Raw genomic sequence first — 22,954 nt, 5'->3', positions numbered from 1 at the left:
GCACCATACCAAACAATGATGATAAATGCATTACTTCATATGATAAACACGTCTCATGTGTAAAAATATGACAATGAGCCATTACAGTGGCCCATGCAGTGCTGGATCTTGCCATGTGGTGGCAGTTGAGCTTGTTTAGCTCAGTGTGTGTGAAGGGGTTGGATATAATACTGGTTTTATACTGCTGGTCGTTCTAGACCCTGGGTGTACAGCTCTGGTCCTGGAGGGATGGTGTCTAGCACCATTTGGTCAATTACCTGGTCAAATACACCTGATTACACTCATCTGTTAACTGCCAGGATTAGTGGGTTAGTTTGAGTAGGGAAACTACCAAACAGTGCTGGACACTGGCCCTCCAGGACCCCCTTTCTCCATTGACATTTAAGTAATTACTGAAATGGAGGAAACAGCTGTAATAGCGGAATTATTTTGAACCATATGAAAAGTAATGTAATGAAAATGGTGTTAAAATATAATTATGTTATTGGAGCCCGGTGTAAATTAAGTAGAAATAAAAAAAACTTTCCGGAGCAGTCTTTATTTGAGAGAGAGAGAGTTTTCTAAGAGGTGGGTGGAAGCACAGGGCACAGGCAGGGGCTGAACTTGCGTGCGTGCATTGGTGCGTGCGTGTGCGCGCGCGCGTGTGTGTGTGTGTGTGTGTGTGCGCGTGTGTTTCTGGGCGGACTTTTCCGAGGCCAGGCACGGCGCAGCCTGAGCCTCACTCTACGTCACACCTTTCCGAGGCTGACTGTGGTCTGTGCTCAGTCTGCCTCCGTCTCTACTACAACTGGCTGGCGTCGTTTTCCCTGCTGTCCTGTTTTCGTGTTTCATCCGCCGCGAGCTCTTCTCTCAGGATCATGTTCCATCAGTGAAGACTTTCTGACCGCGTCGCTCCGCCACTCTGCTTGGAAGTAGCGCTGTCGACAATAAAAGCGATCCTTCCCGATGCTTCAGCTCACAGCTCCGCTCCAACTAACCGTGGTGAGTGTCCAGCTCCGAGAGCTAAAATACTCTGTGAAACTCGCCCGCTGGCTGACGAAGCAGCAGCGGACTGCCGCGCTGGTGTTACCCAGCCCGTGTGTGTCTGTGTCGGGGAAAGGCAGCGGTAATGTATTCCTGTATTGTTGTCTGCTTCTCCGTCGTAAAGTTGAGCAGCATGTCGAGAGCACAGCCGAAACAGAAGACTTCTCCACTCACTCACGCCGCGGTGATGTGCTGTGGGCTGGTCGCACTCAGATTTGTAGACTTTCTTTACTGACTTCTATTAGTTTTTTGTTAGTGGACATGCCGAACCAGTAGCTTATGTTCTTTAGAAGTCTTTTTAACATATGACACGTTAATAATAATTGTGGCTGTGCGAAATTTGTAGCATAAAGGCTACTACAGTCCTCAGCGAAGAGCTAACGAGACTCGAGGTCACTCGCTGAGCCGACTGTTCGGCTAACAGAAAGGCTGTTTTACCGCTTGGTCACTGAGATACACTAATAGGTAACCTATAGAAATGTTACTTTTTAGTAAATTCCCATTACATGCTGTATTATATACTTCATATTTGAGGACGGTTTTTAGAAGCTCCCAACTAAAAGGGAATCAGTGTTGGGGTTAAGATAATGGTGGTAGCCGTCAGTGGGCTAATAGTCATTAAATAACACGGAGCATACTATTGGACATGTAAGCCGGTGACTTGCAACCACCGTTAGTTTTAGATTGAATTAAGCCCACACGCTAAAACCCTGGGCGAACTGTGGTGTTGTTTGACAGTGTTTTTTTCTCACTGAATGAGCTGAGGGACAGCTGAGGTATTGCTTGCAATATAACCAACGAAATATTTGTGGCATCCCACGTGTAAGGATTTAAAGCCACGACATATAGAAACATTTAATTTCTTTACCCCAAGCATAAACATGTTTGGTTTGGTGTACAAGGTTTGCGCATTGGTTTTGCATTGAAGCTGCAAGTCTAATATAACAGACGTCTGTGTCACCCATAAAGGTTTTAGGCTTCAGACAGAGACTTTCATAGCTGTATTTTGCTCCAGTGCAAAACCAAGAAGCAAACCTCAGGCACCAAACTGATTGCCCAAGTAACCATGCTTGGTGTGAGAGGAAAAATAGATCAAATGTGATTTTTCAGTAAATTATTCCTTTATTCCTTTAATTCCCATTTTTTTCTGACATATTTGAAACTGTTAGATTTGCTTAAATCAATATTTCTTGCCATTTTGGGGAAAAAAATCAGTGAAATCTACAACTGCACTCTGCAGTAATTTTTAAGTCCCCTGGTGAGATAGAGGCAAAGTCCAAAGGACATTTACACGCATACTCTCTCTCTCTCTCTCTCTCTCTCTCTCTCTCTCTCTCTCGTGCACATTCACGCACACAGTAAATTCAAGAGGGATCAAGGTCCAGTTAGACCTGCTAGTGAACATCCACATTAAAGTAGATTACACTGACAGACTATTTAAATTGATCATCTGAATTTCTCTCTTTTTTTCTATCCCTTATTTAATGCTATGCAAGAAAACTTGTATCCAGACATCCAAGGATCTCCCCTGGCTGAGGCCTTTTGACCTCATGTAGCTCCTGAACATAGCTGCTGGGCAGGATGTGTGTGTATCACGTGCATGTGGGTGTGTGTGTCTGTATGTGGAGTCTGACGCTGTAGTAAAACTCTAGCCTGCTGATGTTGGATGGACCAGCCATGTATTACCAAGCCTAAGTGGCATGCAGCAAGGTCATTTAAGTTAATACAGGAGTTGTGGGCAGCTTTCACATCTCATGTTGCTGGACTCGGTCAGTGCAGTCAGCTGGAATGCAGAGTATTCTCGAGGTGAACGCTTACACATACTGTTCAGCCCATTGTGCCAGTATAAGTGGCTCTTTTGTGCTGTATGTATACCCTCAGAATGCATACAAAGTCATTATACTGCAAGCTCTCATTAAACACTTCGGTATTTACATTCCAGAGGAAGAAAGCAACCCATAGTTAGACAAAGAGACCCAACATGTAGAGTGATTCAGATAAGTCTGCAGGCTCTGTTAAACTCTAGGGTTATTTTTCAGCAACTACAGTGAATTTTTCACTAAGTACTGTGAAACTAATATGTAAATGATGTAGTTAAGGAGAGCGAGGAAAGGAAATGTAGGTTTAAAGAGTTAAAAGGGCTCATACCAAATAAATGAAATTTTCCTCACTGTTTTGAAGCAAAAAGAGTATGATGTACTATGTAAATACTGTACAAGTTTTAAAGTCATACCCTAGTCGATACAGTCCATATATGGAAACTAAGCTGCAAAAAAGCCCATTGTTTCTGTGATGTCACAGAAACCAGTACATTTACCTGTATCCGTCTATTTTACTTTTTACTTAGAATTATTACAGTTTTCTTTCCACAGAACCACACAAACATCATCTCCAGAAAATACACTGCATGAAATGTGGGCCCTGTAATACATGACAGGATTTTATATAATTTTCTTAAGCTGTTAATTAACACAGGCCATATTGACAATATTTTTCTATTAATCTATTAAACCACACTGTAGTAGCAAATGATGACAGCTAAATTCTAGATACATATTAGGAGATTGTCATTGCTAGCAGTTTGGTTTTATTTTCCCTGAGCCACACTGATAAGTGTGCATCTCACACCCCCGCACACTGCATGAAGCCTTTGGCCCCTCTGGTCTAACCGGTTTGAAAAGTGTTCTGCTCTCTGCCAGCATTTAAACTCTCTTTAACACAACTGAAGACCAGAGTTCAGATTGTAGTGTCTTTACTGTTTAAAAGTATTGTCTTAGGACAGAACAGATTTCAGAGCTGCTTCTGAAAAACAAGAATAATATAGCTATGAATCCTTTAAAATGCCTGGGTGTCTGGATCTTCTTTTTGTTTAAGATCTTTTCATTCAGAAATCCTGATTTAGGGCTGTAACTGTTGACTGCCTTAGTTATTTGGTAACTTTTCCCAATTAATCAAGTGATGTGTTTTTTAAAAAGGGCAAACTACAAAAATTGACTTACCTGAACAAAAACAAAAAATGTAGTCTTTCAACTATTCCAGAATACCTTTTTACAAAAACGACAAACTAGGAAGGCAAAAAAACCTGAAAGCTTTTAAAAGGCATTAATAAAAATAAATTAAAACACTATATAAAAATATATAAAACACTATACATCAAAAGCATATACATAGATATTTCCATCAGGTTGTTTCTTACTGTAAGAGTGGTCAGTAGGACAGTTTATTATGCAAACTGCAGGGCAATTACTAGCAATTCACTGCGAGGGCAAATTTTAATGGATTATTTTATAAATTAAGTGCTCGAGTTTAATTGAATAGTCATGATAGCCCTAATCACGTTTTGGAAGCATGTGGAAATGTAACAGTGCATGTGTCTGTAATGTGTAGAAGTGGGCTGTGGCATAGAGTGATGTATGATACAGTAGTCAGGCCACATTCTGCGTGCAGAGAGCTATTCTGCAAGTTGCTCTGCTGCTGCTGCCACTGACGTAAAGCCTGGACTGCAGTCTGCATGCTGCTGCCTCACTGCACATGTGCCTGACATCCACAACACTGGCTGCTCCTTATGGCCACCATGCCCTATCCATTCTGCCTGCCTGCTAAAGAATAGTGCAGTGTCACTGCGGCACACACTAAGAGACAGCGAATAGTGCGAGAAAGCGTTTAAGATGATAACCATAGAATGTCAGTTACAAAATGAGTCACTATCCTTGACCTATGCTCTCTTCTCTACTTTACTAGAAATTGAGAACTGATGTGCAAGTTCATGTGGTTACTCCCAGTACAGAGCTCATTTTGCCAGGCCCTAGCTGTTATTATTGTTCACTTGAATGCAGAGTTAAAAAATACGCATTGCTGACTTTAGATTATGTTGAAAATATGAAGACTTCTAATGTAATGCACTGCTTGTTGTGTAAGTGCAGAGCTCATTTTGCCTAGTTTGTTACTAATGTTCAGTTCATTGTGGAGACAGATACAACTGTTAAGGAGAAGATTGTACAGCACCAAGGATGTTTCACCATAATATTTTTTTTAAAGTCATTGACTTTAGATTATATTGAAATTATGAAGACTAATATAATAAACAGACTGGCATAATGCAGTTCCTTCCAGTACAGAGCATTTGTTGCATGGTCATTGCTGTTTATTATTAATTTTCAGTCCAGTGTGAATTTTACAACAGCAAGATGTCTTTGTCCTCATATTATTAAAAAAGAATAGCAGACTTTAGATCATGCTTAAATGCCTTTACTAAAAGGCTGAAATTGAATGTTAATGTAATGTAATTGCAAAGAGGCAAAGTGATATAATCATTAAAAGCTCGCTGTCTTAACACCTGATTTTTCTGTTTACTCTGTTGAGTTGTTGGGATTAGTTGCAATAACATTTCTCATTATTCACACAGCTGGTTTAGTTACAAACTACACAAGTGTCTTTCTTGCGAGATGCCAAACTGCTGCCGAGCCTCTGCTGTGCCATAAATATGTCATTTGGTCTGCCTCTCTGTATCGTTCACTGTCTGTATCTCTCTTTCTCTCTCTCTCTCTTTCTCTCTCTCTGTCGGCTCTCTCCCTCTCTCCTCTCCTGCTTGTGCTCAGTATTATTGAGCCTTCGTCAGGAGGGCCCACACAAATGACACCCCGTCTTTGTGCCGTCAAGTGCCGTGACAAAGCGCGCTGAGTAAGTACAGAGGCCAGGCGGAGAGGAGGATGATCATGGATTATGTGCCTGTAATGATACTGTAAGATGACACCAGAGAGAGCACTGCTTCTCTCTCTCTCTCTCTCCCCTCCATTCCTTCATTTTCTCTGCCTATCATTCTTTATCTCTGTCACTCTCCTCCCAGTTCTCTCTCATTTGACACAGTAATGTGTGTGTTATTACATGCAGGCTGGGGGAATGATGTTTGACTGCTGTAGCTGTTGGTGAAACTGACCACTTTTGCTGCAGAAATGCCAACTATATATGTACACATGCATGTTTTTGTGTGCGTGCGTGCATATGTGTGTGTGAATCCGTACCCTCAGGACCTGAAATAGCACAGCACGGAGGTGAGGGGGAGGGGAATTCAGAAGCTCAGGCATGGAAACGTGCAGATCCTGTTACAGCATCATAATATCACTGAAAAACTCAGTGCTCGCTCCCTCACTCACTAGCTTCCTCGCTCATGCAGTTGCTCATTCAGTTGCTCATTCAGTTGCTTCCTCACTTCCTCACTTTCTCACTTGCTAACTTACTCGGCCTCTTGCTAGCTCATTCCCTTGCTCACTTCCTCACTCACTCCCCCACTTGCTCACTCACCAGCTCACTAAATGACTAACTCACTTGCACCCTCACTCTCCTGCTTATTCACTCACTCCCTCATTGCCTGAGCTACCACTCACCTCCTCACACACTCACTCCCTACCTAATAACTTCCTCACTCCCACCGTCATTCACTTGCCCTCTCACTTGCTCGCTCCTTTACTACCTTGCTTAGTCACTTGACCCTTCATTCACTGACCTACTCACTCGCCCCTTCACTCACTCTCTCTTTAGGACCTTTATTCACTCACTCAATCACTTACATACTTCTTAACTCACTAACTCATCCACTCAATTCATCTCTCACTCATTTACTCTCTAACACACCCCCTCACTTGCTCTCTCCCTTGCTCACTCACTTCCCTCATTCCTTGTCAGGTCACTCACTCTCTTACACCCTCACTTAGTCACTCATTTACTCACTCTCTCCCTCATTCACTCTCCCTCGCTCTTGCTCACTCTCTCGCTCACTCGCACACTCTTTTGCTCGATCACTTGCCCCTCATTCCCTCGCCCACTCACATGCCTCCTCACTCCCTCGCTCCTTTATTCACTCACTAACTTCCTGCTTTATTTCCTCACTTGCTCCCTCATTCACTCACCCCCTCACTTGCTCACTCCCTCAATCCCTCTCTGTCCTCAGCACAGTTTCCCTGTGCTTTTCCAACCAGCACACCCCGCTAATAGACTTCATCCATCTCGTATGCTCTCTCTTGTGAAGTTTTCTGTTGTGTGTTGGGTTAGCACACAGTGTGCAGCCAGGGTAGCGGCATTGCGGCGTTTTTTCAGCTCCTGCTCTGGCAGCTCTGTGTTCTCCTGTCCAAAAGCCTCAGCCTCGGTTTTTACACTAATTCTGGACTTATCCGGTGCTCTGTTTCACACACTTGGCTACTGGCAGGAGTCGTATCCAGGAAGTGAGCTGCACTAAAGCCGCATTTTTAAAACTCTGCTGTAAAACTGAGCCTTTGCCAGCCGTTTTACAACATACTAAAAAAAAGAGAGAGTGAGAAAAACGAGCTCTCTTTTGATGTAGTGTCTTTTCTGTTCAGTGAAAGATTTTATGCCGGTAGGGGGTGTTTGAAACAGGGTCGTTGCTCGGTGCTGGTGCATTAACAGTGGAGATGCAGCCGATGTGTTCCTGAGTGCCTGTGTTTGTGTGTGTGTGCAAGGGAACAAAGTGTGCCGAGCAAGACTGGAACACAGCACTCCCAGCTTTCTTTCTCTCCGCTGGCTCCTCCTGTTGTCTCTGTGTGCTCGGTAGATTCAGGTCAGGGGCAATAAGTAGCAGCTGCTCTTTTCCATTGACCCACAACCAGCTTTCTCTCTTCAAATCCCAGCCTTAACCACCATTAAACACTCTGCTAAACTTCTGCCAGCACCAGAGAACACTAACTAACAGGCCATGTCTGCCACACTCCAGAGATGGAGGGACGAGGATGAAGGGCTCAAAGTGGGTGGAGGAGAAAGAAAAGGAGGGAGAAGCAGTAGAGGAATGTGCAGGGTGGGGTAACAGTGGCGTTTAAGTGCTGCAGACGGAGCTCTGAGTCACAGGGACTCGTTCAGCTGCCCTCACATTCCTCTCTCTAGCTCACTGGAAAGGACTGAATCTGTAAGCTTCACTAAAAGCTAAAGACAATGAATTATGGTGAGCAGAGTATGCATGGGAATTATGAGAAGTAGCCTTTTTCTGCTCCAAACTTGCATTGTGGTATTTATTTATTTACAGACTTACTCATGAGCAAATCCATCATCCTTTAATTTAGTACATTTTAACCCCTTTGGACCTCTCATCACTGCACAAAGTTAATTAGCTTCATAGTAATTTTCACATTATTCATAATAGTTATTAAATAATATGTGTCAAGATTATTAGCTGAATTATAAGCCTGTGGGTTTCAGTGAAGCAAATATGCTTGTTTTTACCCATTTAACAACAGAAGCAGTGAAGATAGAAGCAAGATCTCACCTTGTCCCTCTCGGATATTTGATTTTCAACTGTAAAATGGTTGAGGAGTATGTAAACCATTCCACACTATCTCTCTTTCCACTGTAGAGCAACATTTTTTGTTTCAGTTTATTCTTAAAATAATCATTTGCTTTTATCCAATATCTCTGAAAACTGATTCATCTCTCTAAAACTGTCTCTATCCCGAATGCTCTTTTTAGTAATTTGACTCATATTCTCTTGTTGTTTGCTCTTTCAGGGCTGTTATCTTACATCACTATGATTTGCGCATGTCTAATTTCTAAACCAGTCTTTTATCAACAGCAACAGTAGAAGAACAGGCTGAAAGTGTTACTGAATGACCTGCACTGACACTTCTTTTCATTTCCTACTAGGGTCGGACGATATGACAAAAACACAACATCACAACACTTCAAGAAATAGAGTTTTTTTAACAGTACAGATATGCATCACAGTATTGCACTTTTCTATGAATTGCACGCTGGAAACAATTCTAAATCAAAAACTATGAATACATGGTTTTTAACTCTAACATTTCACATAGTGAACTAAATCCAATTAAGCAGGCTTGATTATTCTCTCTTTCAATGCAACATGCAGTTGGAAGTGATATGCTCAGAAAAGCATGTAGTAATGTGATGTAATTTATCACAATAACATAAATATCACTATATTGCAGTTCCTTTTTCTTTTACTTATGATATCACAGTTGGGGGCAGTCGTGGGCTGGAGGTTAGGAAACCGGCCCTGTGACCGGAAGGTTGCTGGTTCAACCCTCAGGGCCGACAGCACGTGACTGAGGTGTCCTTGAGCAAGACACCTAACCCCCAATTGCTCCCCAGGCGCCGTGGGTAGGGCTGCCCACCGCTCCGGGCAAATGTGCTCACTGCCCCCTAGTGTGTGTGTCTGTTCACTAGTGTGTATGTGGTGTTTCACTTCACGGATGGGTTAAATGCAGAGGTGGAATTTCCCCATTTGTGGGATTAATAAAGTATCACTTAATTTTTTTTAACTTAATATTCAGCATCCACTGAGTGATTGATCTGTTGTTGTGTGAGCTCTTGTGCTACAGTTCCTTGTTTTAGTGTCTGCTATGCATTGAAGGATATTTTAGGTTAGAATAACTATAAAAAAAAGTAAAACACAAAAAATTCATTGATTTAACCTAAAATGTAAGTAACCTGGTTGCCTTAAAATTTTGAGTTCACTGAACTTCGGATAGTAAGTTAACAGAACAATAATCTTTTACACTCTGTTAACTTATATGTAATATAAGTTACTTATACTTATATTACTTATATTATAATATACTTATATTATTTTAAGTTTAATGAATTCAAACTTTTAAGGTAAATCAATGAATTGTTTTTTACAGTGTGAAAAAAAGTGTTGTTACAAGTGCGTTCTGCCTTTCTTGATAAAAATACCATCAGATCAATTTGTGCATGAGTATTTAGTAAGGCGAGATTACTGTTCACTGTCTGGTCAGTATGTGTGGTCATTTAAATATGGCCAAACAAGTTCATAGCGGCTGGGTTAGTAGACAAACACCTCAGATGCAACAGTAAGAGCTACGCTGACAAATGTTGCTTGTTGATACCTAGAATTGATCCTGTTGGTATATCTGTATAATAGAGAAAAAATGTAACTGTTTAAAATGAGTATAGTTTGTTTATTCCTCAGCTTGTTTGTTCCTTGTTAGAGTAGTTTGTTGTTGTGTGATTGGTATGTTTTGGAATGGAATATGCACTCACTCTGCAGTGGACTCAACTTGTTCTTCTCTTCACACATTTTTCGTATTCAAATCTTTTGCCTCGGAAGCTGTACAGAGAAAAGACACATTTCTATTTTTTTCCTCCAACTTCCCTCACCCCCTCCTTCTCTGGCTCTCTCTCTCCCTCCCTCTCTCCCTCTCTCCCTCCCTCCTATACTTCTTTGTCATCTCGTTGGGTGGATTCCCAGCTGACTGTGTTTGTCATGGTAACAGGCAGCGAGGCAGCAGGCCCAGCCACTTGCACTTCCTGACTGAGTGGAAATGCCTGGCAGTGCTGCGGCTGCGCAGTGTTCGCGCACACGTGCGTGTGTGTGTGAGCACACAGACAGGGCCAGGGTGCATGAAGCTGTCAGCCTGGATTAGGTTCAAGCACACTGCAATGCTGCCTACTGCTACTGGGCTTTACTTTATGGTAATGAGGAGAGGCCTCACAAACAGGCTTCTTTCTCTCCTGCTCTCTCTCTCTCTGTCTCTCGCTCTCTCTTTCTCTCTTGCCCTCTCTCTCTCTCTCTCTCTCTCTCTCTCTCTCTCTCTCTCCATCTCTCTCTTCTCTCTTGCAGTCTCACAAGTTTTCTCTCTTCCCTCCCTCTTTCTTTCTCAATCAATATATGTTTCTTTCCTCTTTCTTTCTGTCTCTCTCCTCTGCTTAATCTTTGTATCTTTGCTTTGTCTTTCCCCTCGCTTTTCCCTATCTTTCTCTGTCTCTTTCCTCTCTTTGGCTCTTTCTGTAGACTATTCCTCTCTCATCTCTTGCTGCTTTTCTTTTCCTATCTTTCTCTTTCTTCAACTCTCTTCCCCCCCCACTCTGATTTTTTCCTCTTTTCCCTCTCGCAGCCTTTCTCTGTCTCTTCTCTGTCGCTCTCGCTCATTCTATGTCTCTTTCCTGTCACTTTTTTCTTACTCTGACCCCTTCATCCCTCTTGCTTTTTCTGTCTTTTCCCTCTCTTTCTCTCTTTCCCTCTCTTTCTTCATCTCTTTTCTCTTTTCCCCCTCTCCATTACTTTGTCTTTTCTCTCTCTTTGTGCTTTTTTCCCCTCTCTCTCTCTCTCTCTCTCTTTCTGCCTCTTTCGTCTCTTTCTCTCGTTCTTTATCTTTTTCCTCTCTTTCTCTCATTCTTTCTCTCTCATCCCACTCTTTTCCTCTTTCTTCCTGTCTCTCACCCTCTCTCAGTCTCATCCCATGCTTTTTCTCTTTTGCTCCATCTTTGTCTCTCCCCTGTCTCATCTCCTCTCTTCTTTTTCTCCCCTCTTCCTCCTCATTCTCTCCCCGTCTTTGTTATTTTGCTTACATTACAGTGTTTGCTGTTATTCTCTTTTTCTGCCCCCTATTACACATGTTTATTTGGACACGTAGAAAAATGGTAACATTTGAAGAATGCAGGCTACCTCATTTTATATCGCTGTCATACCGTGTAATTGAATGTTTCAAAATAAACTTCTCTCCCTCACGTTCAAACCAACATGTAAGAATGTGCCCATATGCAGTGAGAATGGAGCTTGTTGCTGCTGTCTGAGGATGTTACTGCAGTATGGAATCTATATGAGCAAAGACATATGCACTGCACTTTCATGCTGTATGAAGTGTTATGAAATAACAAATTCAATGAAGACTATTATAAAATGTACAAAACTGACAGAAATTCATGGTGAGCTTAAGAATTAGGACTCATTGTCATAATTTTGTTTTTGGCAGGATCTTATAATAAGGATCTTTGTCTCTGTCTCTCTTGCCTCCTGTTCACTCTGTCTTTGCCCCCCACTATCTCTGTTCCTTTCGCTATCTCTCCCTCTGCTCTTTCGATCTCTCCCTCCACTCTCAGTCTTTCTCTCCTCATGTTCTCACTCTCTCTCTCCCTCTCTGTCTCTCTTACTTTTCTTAACCTATCTCCCTCTTGTTTCTCACCTCCTGTTCTGTCTCTCTGTTTCTTGCCTCTTGTTCTCTCTCTCTCTCTCTCTCTCTCTCTCTCCCTCTCCCTCTCTGACACTCTCTGTCTCTCTGTCTTTCGCCCATTCTCTCCGCAGCGCCGTAGTGACTCAGTGTACTGTAACAACATGGCGGCCCCAGAGAGAGGTTGTAAATCTTGAGTATGCTCTCTCTGCCGGTACAGTAGCCTCGGAGCGCCATGCTGTTGGTGTTTCCTAACATGAGGCCAGGGGTCTGCTCCCTGGCCACATCTCTCCCTCTCTCTCACACAGCCGGCCACTCTGCTACCCCCCTGTCCTCTGTCCACTCCCCCTGCGTCCAGACACTACAGGAGCCAAAAACCAGTGCCGTGTTCTCGCATGACACATTTACACCGTTAGCACTTACTGAAAGTCTGACACACACTTGCCTCCCTCCTCTCAGCAGCACGGCTCAGGAAGCAGTAGTCAGAGCAGGATTCCTGTAATCACTCCTGCACGCTTCTTCTCTGCTATATGTGAACTCTAAAACTGCATCAGAAAATGTTCTGAAGATGCATTCGACTGCATGAATTAAAAAAAAGAGTTAAGTTACGTTATGATCAGTTATAATCTGAATATTCAAAAAGTTCAGACATAGAAGCATTTTCTAGTTCTTATTCTCAGGCTGTTTTCAAATGTAAAATATGTTTAAAAAGTTTGATGCTTTGTTTTTGTTGCACTGTGTAAATATTTCCTCCAGTCACATTTGTGTATTCTATAAATAACCCGAGACTTGAGATTTCATGATTTGTTGACTAGTTTCTCAAAGAAACATAATCAGATCAAATCTTTTTGAGATCAGAGCTTTACACCCCTGTTGAACTCTTTTATATGGTTCTAACAGTTCAGAGTGACTGATAGCAGGTTGCTTGTGCTTTATGAAGTTGCTGGTTTGCGTAAAGCCCTGTCCCTATGTTGTGTTACCTTATCTGTTTGGCACAGTTGTAACGTGAGTCGTTGTGTGCTCTTTCTTCTCTGCGGCGGCTGCACAGAGATTGTAGTGAATCTCACCCCACTGGAGGCTCAGAATGCTAATATGATGACAGCTTGCGGGCCAGTGTCATGGCAACAAAGCTACAATCTGGTAATAGAATCGGTCTTTTTATTTTTAACCCAAGTCAACTTGTTGATGCTCCAACCAACTGCTGTTTGGGTTGGCTGTCTATTTCGTTGGTCGTGTATTTTGTCCGACATACCATGTACCAGCTCATAATGTTTATCTACCTTTATTTACGATGACTTCAGTTTACGTGCCTAACAAGTTTTAACATACCATCTCATCAACTAAATGCTACATGGTTCCTGCCAAAGGAGCATTTTTGTACTTTACTGTGGTATTTGGTCTTTATGACTTTTCATTTTGTAGAGTTATCTTCTTGGCTTAAGTTTGATAAACTATGTTTTACAAATCATTGTTCTTTCTAATCATTGTTATTATGGAAATGTGTATGTTTCATACACATTTTAAGCTTTTGTGTTTGATTTTCTTTCACTAGAACCTTATGGAATATTTATATGACCATTTTTTTGTTTGTGTACTAAAATGTGGTATATGTCATTTGTAGTCATTAACCAAGAAATGAGAAATAAAGTACAATTTGGATGGGATAAGTTTTCGGGATCTGTATATGTAAAGTGTTGTTATCATGGGGCGCCTGTGGAAGATCTCTGTACATGACAGATATTTGCACTTTTGTGGCCAAAAAGATGAAAAAGCAGGCTTATTTCCACAAAACTTTCTTCTAGATTTTAAAGATCAACATAGTACATTTAGGCCAATTTGATTTGGGCAACAGAGAATACAAGGAAATAATTTATTGAATGGCTCTACTTTTAAAGGATAATTCCACTGATTTTTCAATTGCATCGTTAAAAAAGTAATTCAGAGTGGTTTTATGGGAAATACTTCTAAAGTTGTTAAAGTTCTAAAGAAACAACTTCAAAGAAACAAGACATCCGAATAGTTAAATGCGTCCTAAAGCTACCCCACTGAACATTATTACGTGAAATAGTTGTGAATATGCTGCTTAATGCCAAAAACATTATTGTATGATAGCTTTGATGTGTGTTTTTAATCCATTCATGGTGGAGATATACATGCAAGGCAACCACTAGTATTTTAGCATTATCAACATTATAGATAAATACTCAGAAGATACATGTAGGTCCAGTGGTGGTTTTGGATAGTAAATAAAATGGCTGTATTTCCATTGTAAACATTGTGACTAATGGTTCTTATCACCACTACTGTAAATAAGTTGTTAATTTTCTCTAAAATTAACCATTTCACATCAACCCACTCTGAATTACTTTGTGCACATCTCAGTGACTGAACTATGTGGAAATTTTGAAAAAACAATGGAATTTCCCTTTAAGAAACTCAGCAAAAAGCTCTTTTCCAACAGTATATGAAACAATACATTGTTTCTGCAGTCTATTTTATTGTAGATACATATGCAAGTATGCACAGTTTGTAAAAACGACTTGATCGATTGGGTCAGGACTAAAATCTCAGAAATAATTTAGTAGTAATTTTATTACCAAACTTCTCCATGTAAAACTAATCCCATCTAAATCGTACTTAAGAATGGTTTTGACATAGCATCTGATGTTCTCTCTCTCTCTCTCTAATATAGATATATGTTGGGTAAAGGAGCAAAGCGGAAGCTGGATGAGGATGACGAGGGCGTGGAAGGCAAAGCGCTGGCGGCTGACGGCCTCTCCAAGGTGTCCTACACGCTGCAGAGGCAGACCATCTTCAACATCTCTCTGATGAAGTTATATAACCAGCGGGCGCTGGCTGAGCCCAGCCTGGAGAAGCGTGTGCTCATCAACAACATGCTGCGGCGCATACAGGAAGAACTGAAGCAGGAGGGCAACCTGCGGCCGCTTTTCTTTCCCCCGTCTCCTCCGCCTGACGACCCAGTGGATGAGGGCTTTCGGGAGGCTCAGCCAGCCTTTGGGGCACTCTCACTTGCCACAGCCACCCCACTGGCCCCACCCCCTGTATGCCCTGCTCCGCCTCCACTGCCCTCAGCCCCGCCTCTGGCTGGCCAAACGCCACTAGATGCCTGCCTCACCCCGGCCTCACTGCTGGAAGAGGACAGCGCTGCCTTTTGCACACCACCGCCCCCTTCTCTTTCACCCCAGTCCCTTCAGGATGTCCCGTCCAGACTCCATCCACAAGTGGGCGGAGACAGTTTCTCCTCTGCCCTGGATGACATTGAGGAGCTGTGTCCAGCAGCCCAAGCCGCAGCAGGGCCTATAACTACCTCCCCTACCACGCTCACTGTGGCCCTACACATGCCCCTCCGGCCCCCTAACCATGCCAGTGGGGTCTCAGACTTAAAGGACTGCAGCAAGCCCTGCAGCCCCAAGCTGGAGGGCCTAAACCCGCTGCCTCTGGAGCGTCCATCTGCACCCGTAGTGGCCAGCGACTCAAAACTGATGGAGACCCTCCCTCCTAATGGCCTGGACATGAGCACTTCCCCCTCTGCCTCCTCTTCCTCAGGCTTTCTCACTGACTTGGCGCTGGACGATATCCTTTTCGCAGACATTGACACATCCATGTACGATTTTGACCCCTGCACATCCGCTGCAGGGGCGGCACCCTCCAAGCTGGCCCCCGTGGTGACGGCTGATGACCTCCTCAAGACTCTGTCCCCTTACAGTGGTTCCACCCCTGCTGTCAGCTCCAACCAGCCTTTCAAAATGGACCTCACAGAACTAGATCACATTATGGAGGTCCTGGTAGGGTCATGACCAGGTCTAAAAAGGGGAAGAGGAGGAGTAGATGCAAAAATAAAACAAAGATTTTTTTTTTTTTTAGATACGAAGTGTAAAAAAAAGCTGAAGAACATTGTGGGAGTTTTGTACAGTTTTTTGATTTTTAAGACAAGGCAATTGTAATAATGGTGATGTCACCCAGTACTACTTCTCAAAACACTGTGCATGCACTGTGCTCGCCTTTCCCAAAAAATGAACATGAAGGAACACACTTGGCTTCTTGTCAGATTTGAGTGCCTTCATTGAAAAATGACCACTTGGTAAATCTCCTGTCCTTCTGTTATTGTCTCTTTTTCATTTCTCAAAATAAGCAGAGAAGGAGTAGCAGCTCTCTCCCCCTTGTCAGCATACAGGTGCAAGAATGTGCTATGCCAGGCCTATTTACGTGTCACTTTCATTTTCACTAAGCACAACAACATTTTAAAAGAGGAACCTGGTTTATGTGCTTCTTTAGTGTTATTATTCATATGTCACCGACATTTGAGAAATACTGAAATGGTTTTGCTCCAACTTTAATGTTCTGACTGAACCAAACTCCCACTTTACAATCTCTAATATGAAGTGTACATAGTTTACCCTGACTGGCTTATTTATACATGAACTTAGTGGAAATGGTGGGAGTGGTGTAGAAATTTACCTTCAACCAAATTTGAAAAGATCTGCATTGTTCACTTGGGCTCAGGCAATAAGTCCACATTGCATCCATGTGCACAATGTTTTATAGTTTTAGTCCTGTGACAAGGAGTCCTAATCCTGAATGGGAAATAACCAAGTGATTATGTCCCTTTATGCTGTATGAAATGTATGCAGATAATTCCCTCTTGATCAAAAAGCAAAGTGTAAACTACTTTTAGCCCCTTTTGTCTTTATCTGTTGAAATGCATGAACATAACTTCCTCATTTTTTATGTTTTGGATTTTCAGTGCTCTTAAGAAATGCAATTTAATTTAAAAACACTACACCAGTGTGCAGGAAGTGAGTCTGTGCGTGCCTGTTCATGCAAAATATATAACTTATCATGTCATAGGCAGCCTCAAATTTATGGTGATTTTTTTTGTTCATCTTTTATTTTCATTTTGTCATCTATGCTTTTTTGCCAAACATTTCTTCCGCATCCTGCATTCTCCAACGGTACGGCATACATACTATTGCATGCAGCATTGCAATGTAATTGTACAGAAGCCAGCTATAGGATTTTAGGTGGGTGGTTTTATTTGACCTTATTTATACCATTGTTTGGTTGAGTTTTACTAATTGCCATCTGTTCGTGTCTAAGCAACGTTTTCCTCGTCTCTCAGCTGGAATATCGCTTGTAGGTTTTTGGCCAGTAGAGATGGTCACAAAAAGTTTAAGGGGTAACAGCACTGGACATTAGAAATTAGATATAAGTGCATATAAGAGCGTTTGAAATTACTATAGAGGTTTTGTTTAGATTTCCAAACTTTTCCATTACCATCACTTATTCAGTAGTTTAAAGCAGCCTGTGTGCAGCAGAAGACTGAAGAAATGCCTTCAGTTCTGCATCTCACTACAAACCACTGAATTCAGTCAAACTGGACTTTCTTTTCAGTTCAGTTCTGACCTTCATGTGCAAAGGGACCATTTCTCATATTATCTGCTTAGTGTTATAGACCCATGCAATTGAGAGCACTATTCTTCAGCAATGACACCATGATCAATATCATTTCTCACCACAGTTAATTTTCAAGAGCACATTGGCTTCATAGCATGGAATCACATAGGTATCCTCAGACAGTGGAGACCATTTCAGCAGGTTGATTTCGCTATTTACAGAGAAGCCTTCGATGGGAGTCAGTTTGAACAGGTCATAGCCAGGAGCGCTGGAGAGATTATCTGAGAATTAAACACGATGATGAGCGGGAGTATGAGAGCCAAGCGGGCAATACTGTTCATTCATAATTATAATTACTGATTATTTTAAGATGTTTGGAATTGGAGTGATTGTTTTTGTTTTAATTTATTTATTCTTTGTTTCCTGTGTAAATATATTTATTTTGATGTGAAGCTACCATCTGGATTGTAATGTGTACAGAATGTATGGTAGGAATGTACTCTGCTTATAGGAATGTATCGTGCTTAATGAATTGGGTTGAAAGCCATTTTCTTCTGTTTTGAAAATGCATTATTTTGTCTCTATTTTGTTTTCCTGTATTATAATTTTGGGGTGGTGTTTGTGGCTGTTTTCTAGGTCTGCACCTCCTACCCCTATTTAAATATGAGTATTTAATGTCTGTGTATTTTTGTTTGTGCGCAAGGGAAATGTTTGTGAAGCAATATTTTATTCTCTTCAAACTTCAGAGGTTCAGACTCCAAAGCTTTTTTTTTTTTTTTTTCTTGGAAAAAGTCTGTCGCTAACCCTCAATGCCAAAACGTATGAAGAGCAGAAGTGAATGCTTTCTAATGCTGGTTACTGTTAGTTTTGACATGGTGTCTCCCGTCTTCAGCCTGTGTCACAGGCCACCTGTTTGGGGAAATAGAAGTAGTTGAGTGGTTTTTGAGAGAGACCACTGGTAGGAAGGGGAAGGAGGGGGGCAGTTACCTCTTCTTCTGCTCAATAAGAGAGGCTGTATTTTACACAGACCTTGGAGCTGTGCCTTTTTCTATGCAATTACCAACATATTCATTTTGAGAGAAAAATGAACCCATCAACTGATGATCACTGTATTTGCATCAAGGTGTGGACTGTAGAATATATATAAAATATGGACAGGTGTCTATGAATTTGAAACAGTCTTACTTTTGTAGTTTTATATCATACAATAAACTATTAAAAATATGTTGCATGTCAGTGTTTTCCTTTTTTCATTTGATATTTACGTAATTCACTCATCAGGGTACTCTGTTAAACTCTGGGCTTATTACTGAGTTATTAATAATCAATATAAAACGGATATGTAAGTGATGTAGTTCTGAGAGTGAATATGGGCCTCTATTCAGCCTCTGTGCTTAGAACTGATAAGTTAACTCCATTAAACCTCAGTCTTATTTTATTACTGATCTTCAGACTTATTTTTCTGTGACTAAAGGATGTATGTGGGCCATTCTCATTTTCAGAACTACATAACTTACATATTAGTTTCATATTAGTGTGAGTCTCTATACAGCCCATGTGCTTATAATTAATAGATTAATTCCAGGCTTATTGTTGTTATTAAGCTTACAACTTCTTACTTAGTACCTACTATAAAAGCTATTATGTTGTAAGTTATGAGGGGTCAGTCTTTTCTGAGCAGCAACCCCATACTCTTGAATAACTCCCTCTGGCTGTCCCACTCTCTCCACTGGTCCAGCGTCTGTTCAGAGACACAGAGGGAGACATTTCTCTGCATCAACAGTTGCCACCATTTTGCACTGGTGACTCATGAGCTGCTAACATGAGTCTATTTCCAGCATTGGGGCCATAGCGCTGTGGAAAGCAGTGCCACTTTTAGTCGACGGAGCAGGGCTGCGTCTGGCCTGTGAGTGAGGCAGTAGGGAAGGGGAAGCCAGAGCGTGGCCTAGTTGCTGTCAGGTCATTGAGGATGTTTTTCCCCCTTTTATGTACACTGTCTTTATGTGACGGCTGAGTCACTCACACTGCAATCACTGTAACCATCACTCACTCATTATGTAGGTCTCACACTGTGTTTACACTGTCCTCTTACTTTGTCACTGTTTTGTCTGATTCTCTTATACTCTGATTCTCTTGTGTAGTTTTGTGCCACACTGAGCTGATTTAGACATGCCTGGTGTTGGAACATGACATATATTTATATGATCATTTAGTATAGTACTTTGAGTAAATTACTTTGTGTTTACATTATTATGTTCATATTATTTTATTTTTAAAATGACAAAAATAAATTTTAATGTGTATTTTATACAGTTCAAACACAGTTGTAATTGTAATACATTCAAATTTAGTGCAGTAACACAGTGCAGTGCTAAAACTCCCATAACTCAAATGCAATAATTCTGTGTATTTCTACTGCATCATATCTCCTGCATAACTGCCTTATCTCAAACTGTTGACTGTTATCTCAAAGTAATTTCCTTTCATTTTAGCTGCATTACGTTCAGTTGTATGCCCCTTGTCAAATTACGCACCGTTGACACAGAGTACACAAGTACACAGACAACACAGTTCTGTACATTTTAATATACAATTACTGTTTATTTGCTGAATTTGACAGACACATTGGAGATAAATTATTACATACTACATACTGATGCTTAATATTCAGGAACTACAGGGACTTCAGTGCAAACTGGTTCAGCTATTGTTTAGGTTACAGAATTGTGTAATGAAACTTTGGGCCCACCAGCCGGCCATTTCAGGGGTTAAGCTCAGCAAATAAATAGAAATTGTGCACTGAAATGTGCAGAAAATGTCACATTTAAGAGTGTTCCCTGTGCAGGATGCGTTAACGTATTTTCACTAAAACAGCAAAATGTTATATGACTGAAGGTCTTCATACCTTTGCATACGATTGTACACAGTAAAAAAAGTTGCGCGAGTCAAGGAGTAATTACAGTCATACGCACAAGACGGCAGCTCTTGTGACAAAACATTTTATTTGCAAAAGAAAGAGGAAGTATGCACAATGAAGTGACATCCTACTTGAGGGGTCCTACTTTGTTTATTTATAGTGTATCTTTACAAACAAAATTAGTTACAGTGTGTGATTAAGATTGATTGAGTTTTTTTGGAAGCAAACTCATCAATGATCTCTTCATAAGATTCTGTCCTGCCAATAGCATACCTGAGACAAACAACAACCAAAACTACATACAGTGCCCTCCATAATTATTGGCACCCCTGGTTAAGATGTGTTCTTTAGCTTCTAATAAATTGAGGGTTTTTTTAAATAATATAGGACCACGATGGAAAAAAGAGCAAAATCCAACCTTTATCTCAAGTGCATTTATTCAGTAGGAAAAAAATCCCACATTAAGAAATAATTGTTTAACATCAAATAATGTGTGCCACAATTATTAGCACCCCTGATGTTAATACTTTGTACAACCCCCCTTTGCCAACAAAACAGCACCTAATCTTCTCCTATAATGTTTCACAAGATGGGAGAACACAGAAAGAGGTATCTTCGACCATTCCTCTTTGCACAATCTCTCTAAATCATCCAGCGACCTGGGTCCTCTCCTCTGCACTCTCCTCTTCAGCTCACCCCACAGGTTTTCAATGGGGTTAAGGTCTGGGGACTGAGATGGCCATGGGAGGAGCTTGATTCTGTGTGTGGTCAACCATTTCTGTGTAGATCTTGCCATATGTTTAGGGTCATTATCTTGCTGAAAGACCCAGTGACTACCCATCTTCAGCTTTCGGGCAGAAGCCACCAGATTTTGTTTTAAAATGTCCTGGTATTTCAAAGCATTCATGATGACCCTAACAAGGTTCCCTGGGCCTTTGGAAGAAAAGCAGGCCCACAGCATCACTGATCCTCCCCCGTATTTCACAGTGGGCATGAGGTGCTTTTCTGCATACTCAGCTCTTGTGTTACGCCAGACCCACTTACAGCATTTGTTGCCAAAAAGCTCTATCTTTGTTTCATCTGACCAAAGCACACGGTCCCAGTTGAAGTCCCAGTACTGCTTAGCAAACTCCAAACGTTTACGTTTATGATTGTGAGTGAGAAAAGGTTTTTTCCGTGCATGCCTCCCAAACAGCTTGTTGGCGTGTAGATAGCGTCTGATGGTTGTTTTGGAGACTTCGTGACCCCAAGATGCTACCATTTGTTGCAGTTCCGTAACAGTGAGCTTTGGAGAACTTTTTATTTCTCTTATCATCCTCCTCACTGTGCGTGGTGGCAAAATAAACTTGCGTCCTCGTCCAGACTTGTTTACCACTGTTCCAGTTGTTTTAAACTTCTTAATAATTCCTCTGACAGTAGATACGGACAGGTGTAGGTGAGTGGCTATTTTCTTGTAGCCATTGCCTGACCTGTGAAGGTCAACACACATCTGCCTTACTTGAATGCTATGTTCCTTTGTCTTTCCCATGTTGAAGAGAAATGGCCTCTGTGTCACGTCATAATTATACCCCAGGGAAACAGGAAGTTGTGAATTGCTAATTAAATGTTCCTACATACTTTGATTAACTTCGTAAACTACTGTAGAAGTGACAGAAATTCTTTAATTACATTTATTTCCTAAGAATTGTTAGGGGTGCCAATAATTGTGGAACAGGTGATTTTATGAAGAAAAAATATTTCTTAGTCAGGGATTTTATTTTCCCCCTAAAACTCTACTTGAGTTAAAGGTTACATTTTTCTACAATTTTCAGTGTGACAGTATGTTTCCACAATAAAAACTGAATTTATTTTAAGGCTTTTGACACATCTTAACCAGGGGTGCCAATAATTATGGAGGGCACTGTACATGCAGGACCCCTTGAGGCTGAGTGTCCCTAAGTGACTGCTTACACTGCTTATGTCAGGAAGAGGCCCTGTGCGCCATCACACCTTTTCAATGAACCATTACATTTGATTCTGAATGTTCACCAGCTCAAATAAGTACAAAAATCCATAAAGCATTTAAATGAGCTTAAATAATAGGTAGCACTGAGCACTCTGCATCAATTACTTTACTTGTGTCTTTCTACCGCTTTCTCTCTCTCCCTCTCTGCTGCTCTTGTGTTTAAGAGTAAGTCCTCCACTATAAGAAGGTTCTTATCCTGCTGCAGAGGAGGAAGTGTAGGCTCTTGCTGCATGTACCATCCTTTATTGATTTCAGTGTTTGTTAAGGCCTTTGCATAAAAGCCCTGATTAATCTGATTAAAGCCACAATTCAGCTTCTTCATTCATCCTGATGCATGTACACTGTGACTTTAGCACTGTTGATTAATATTTCGTCACACAGTTCAAGGTATAACCCGACTCTGACCAAAGAAATATAAAAAAACCACAAAAAAACACAGTGTTTCTCATTGAGTACTGACCCCCACTCACACACCTGTCCAAGAGACCATCTGGTCTCTCTCTCACTCTCAGTCTCTCTAAAGGAGAATTCCACCAATTTGTACAACATTCTATATAATTAAAGAGTTAAGATGTAAACAAAGGCATTTGATTGAGCAGTGATTCCGTGTGAAATATACCATTCTAGGGACACTTACAGTCAGAATTATTTAATGCCGCTGTA

General features: G+C 41.3%; 1 protein-coding gene across 5 annotated transcripts in view; it reads left to right on the top strand.

Moving 5' to 3' along the window:
- sertad2b (SERTA domain containing 2b) overlaps window positions 1-18,593 on the top strand; it is a 47,428-nt gene extending 28,835 nt beyond the window's left edge. The window contains exons 1-4 of one of the 5 annotated variants that reach the window (XM_017696577.2): window positions 678-981; window positions 5,622-5,703; window positions 13,003-13,094; window positions 14,647-18,593. In XM_017696577.2, the coding sequence (XP_017552066.1) occupies window positions 14,651-15,772 (1,122 nt within the window). In that variant the 5' untranslated portion in view covers window positions 678-981; window positions 5,622-5,703; window positions 13,003-13,094; window positions 14,647-14,650 and the 3' untranslated portion in view covers window positions 15,773-18,593. Of the gene's footprint in view, window positions 1-677; window positions 982-5,621; window positions 5,704-13,002; window positions 13,095-14,646 lie in introns of those variants that run through there. The other 4 variants (XM_037538687.1, XM_017696578.2, XM_017696576.2 and 1 more) reach the window with 4 other exon arrangements.
- The last annotated feature ends 4,361 nt before the right edge of the window (window positions 18,594-22,954 follow it).

This window comes from Pygocentrus nattereri, chromosome 5, assembly GCF_015220715.1.
Source record: "Pygocentrus nattereri isolate fPygNat1 chromosome 5, fPygNat1.pri, whole genome shotgun sequence".
In the NCBI taxonomy this organism is placed as follows: Eukaryota; Metazoa; Chordata; class Actinopteri; order Characiformes; family Serrasalmidae; genus Pygocentrus; species Pygocentrus nattereri.
Note: the sequence above shows the minus strand (reverse complement) of the source record. Positions and strands in the feature narration are given on the sequence as shown.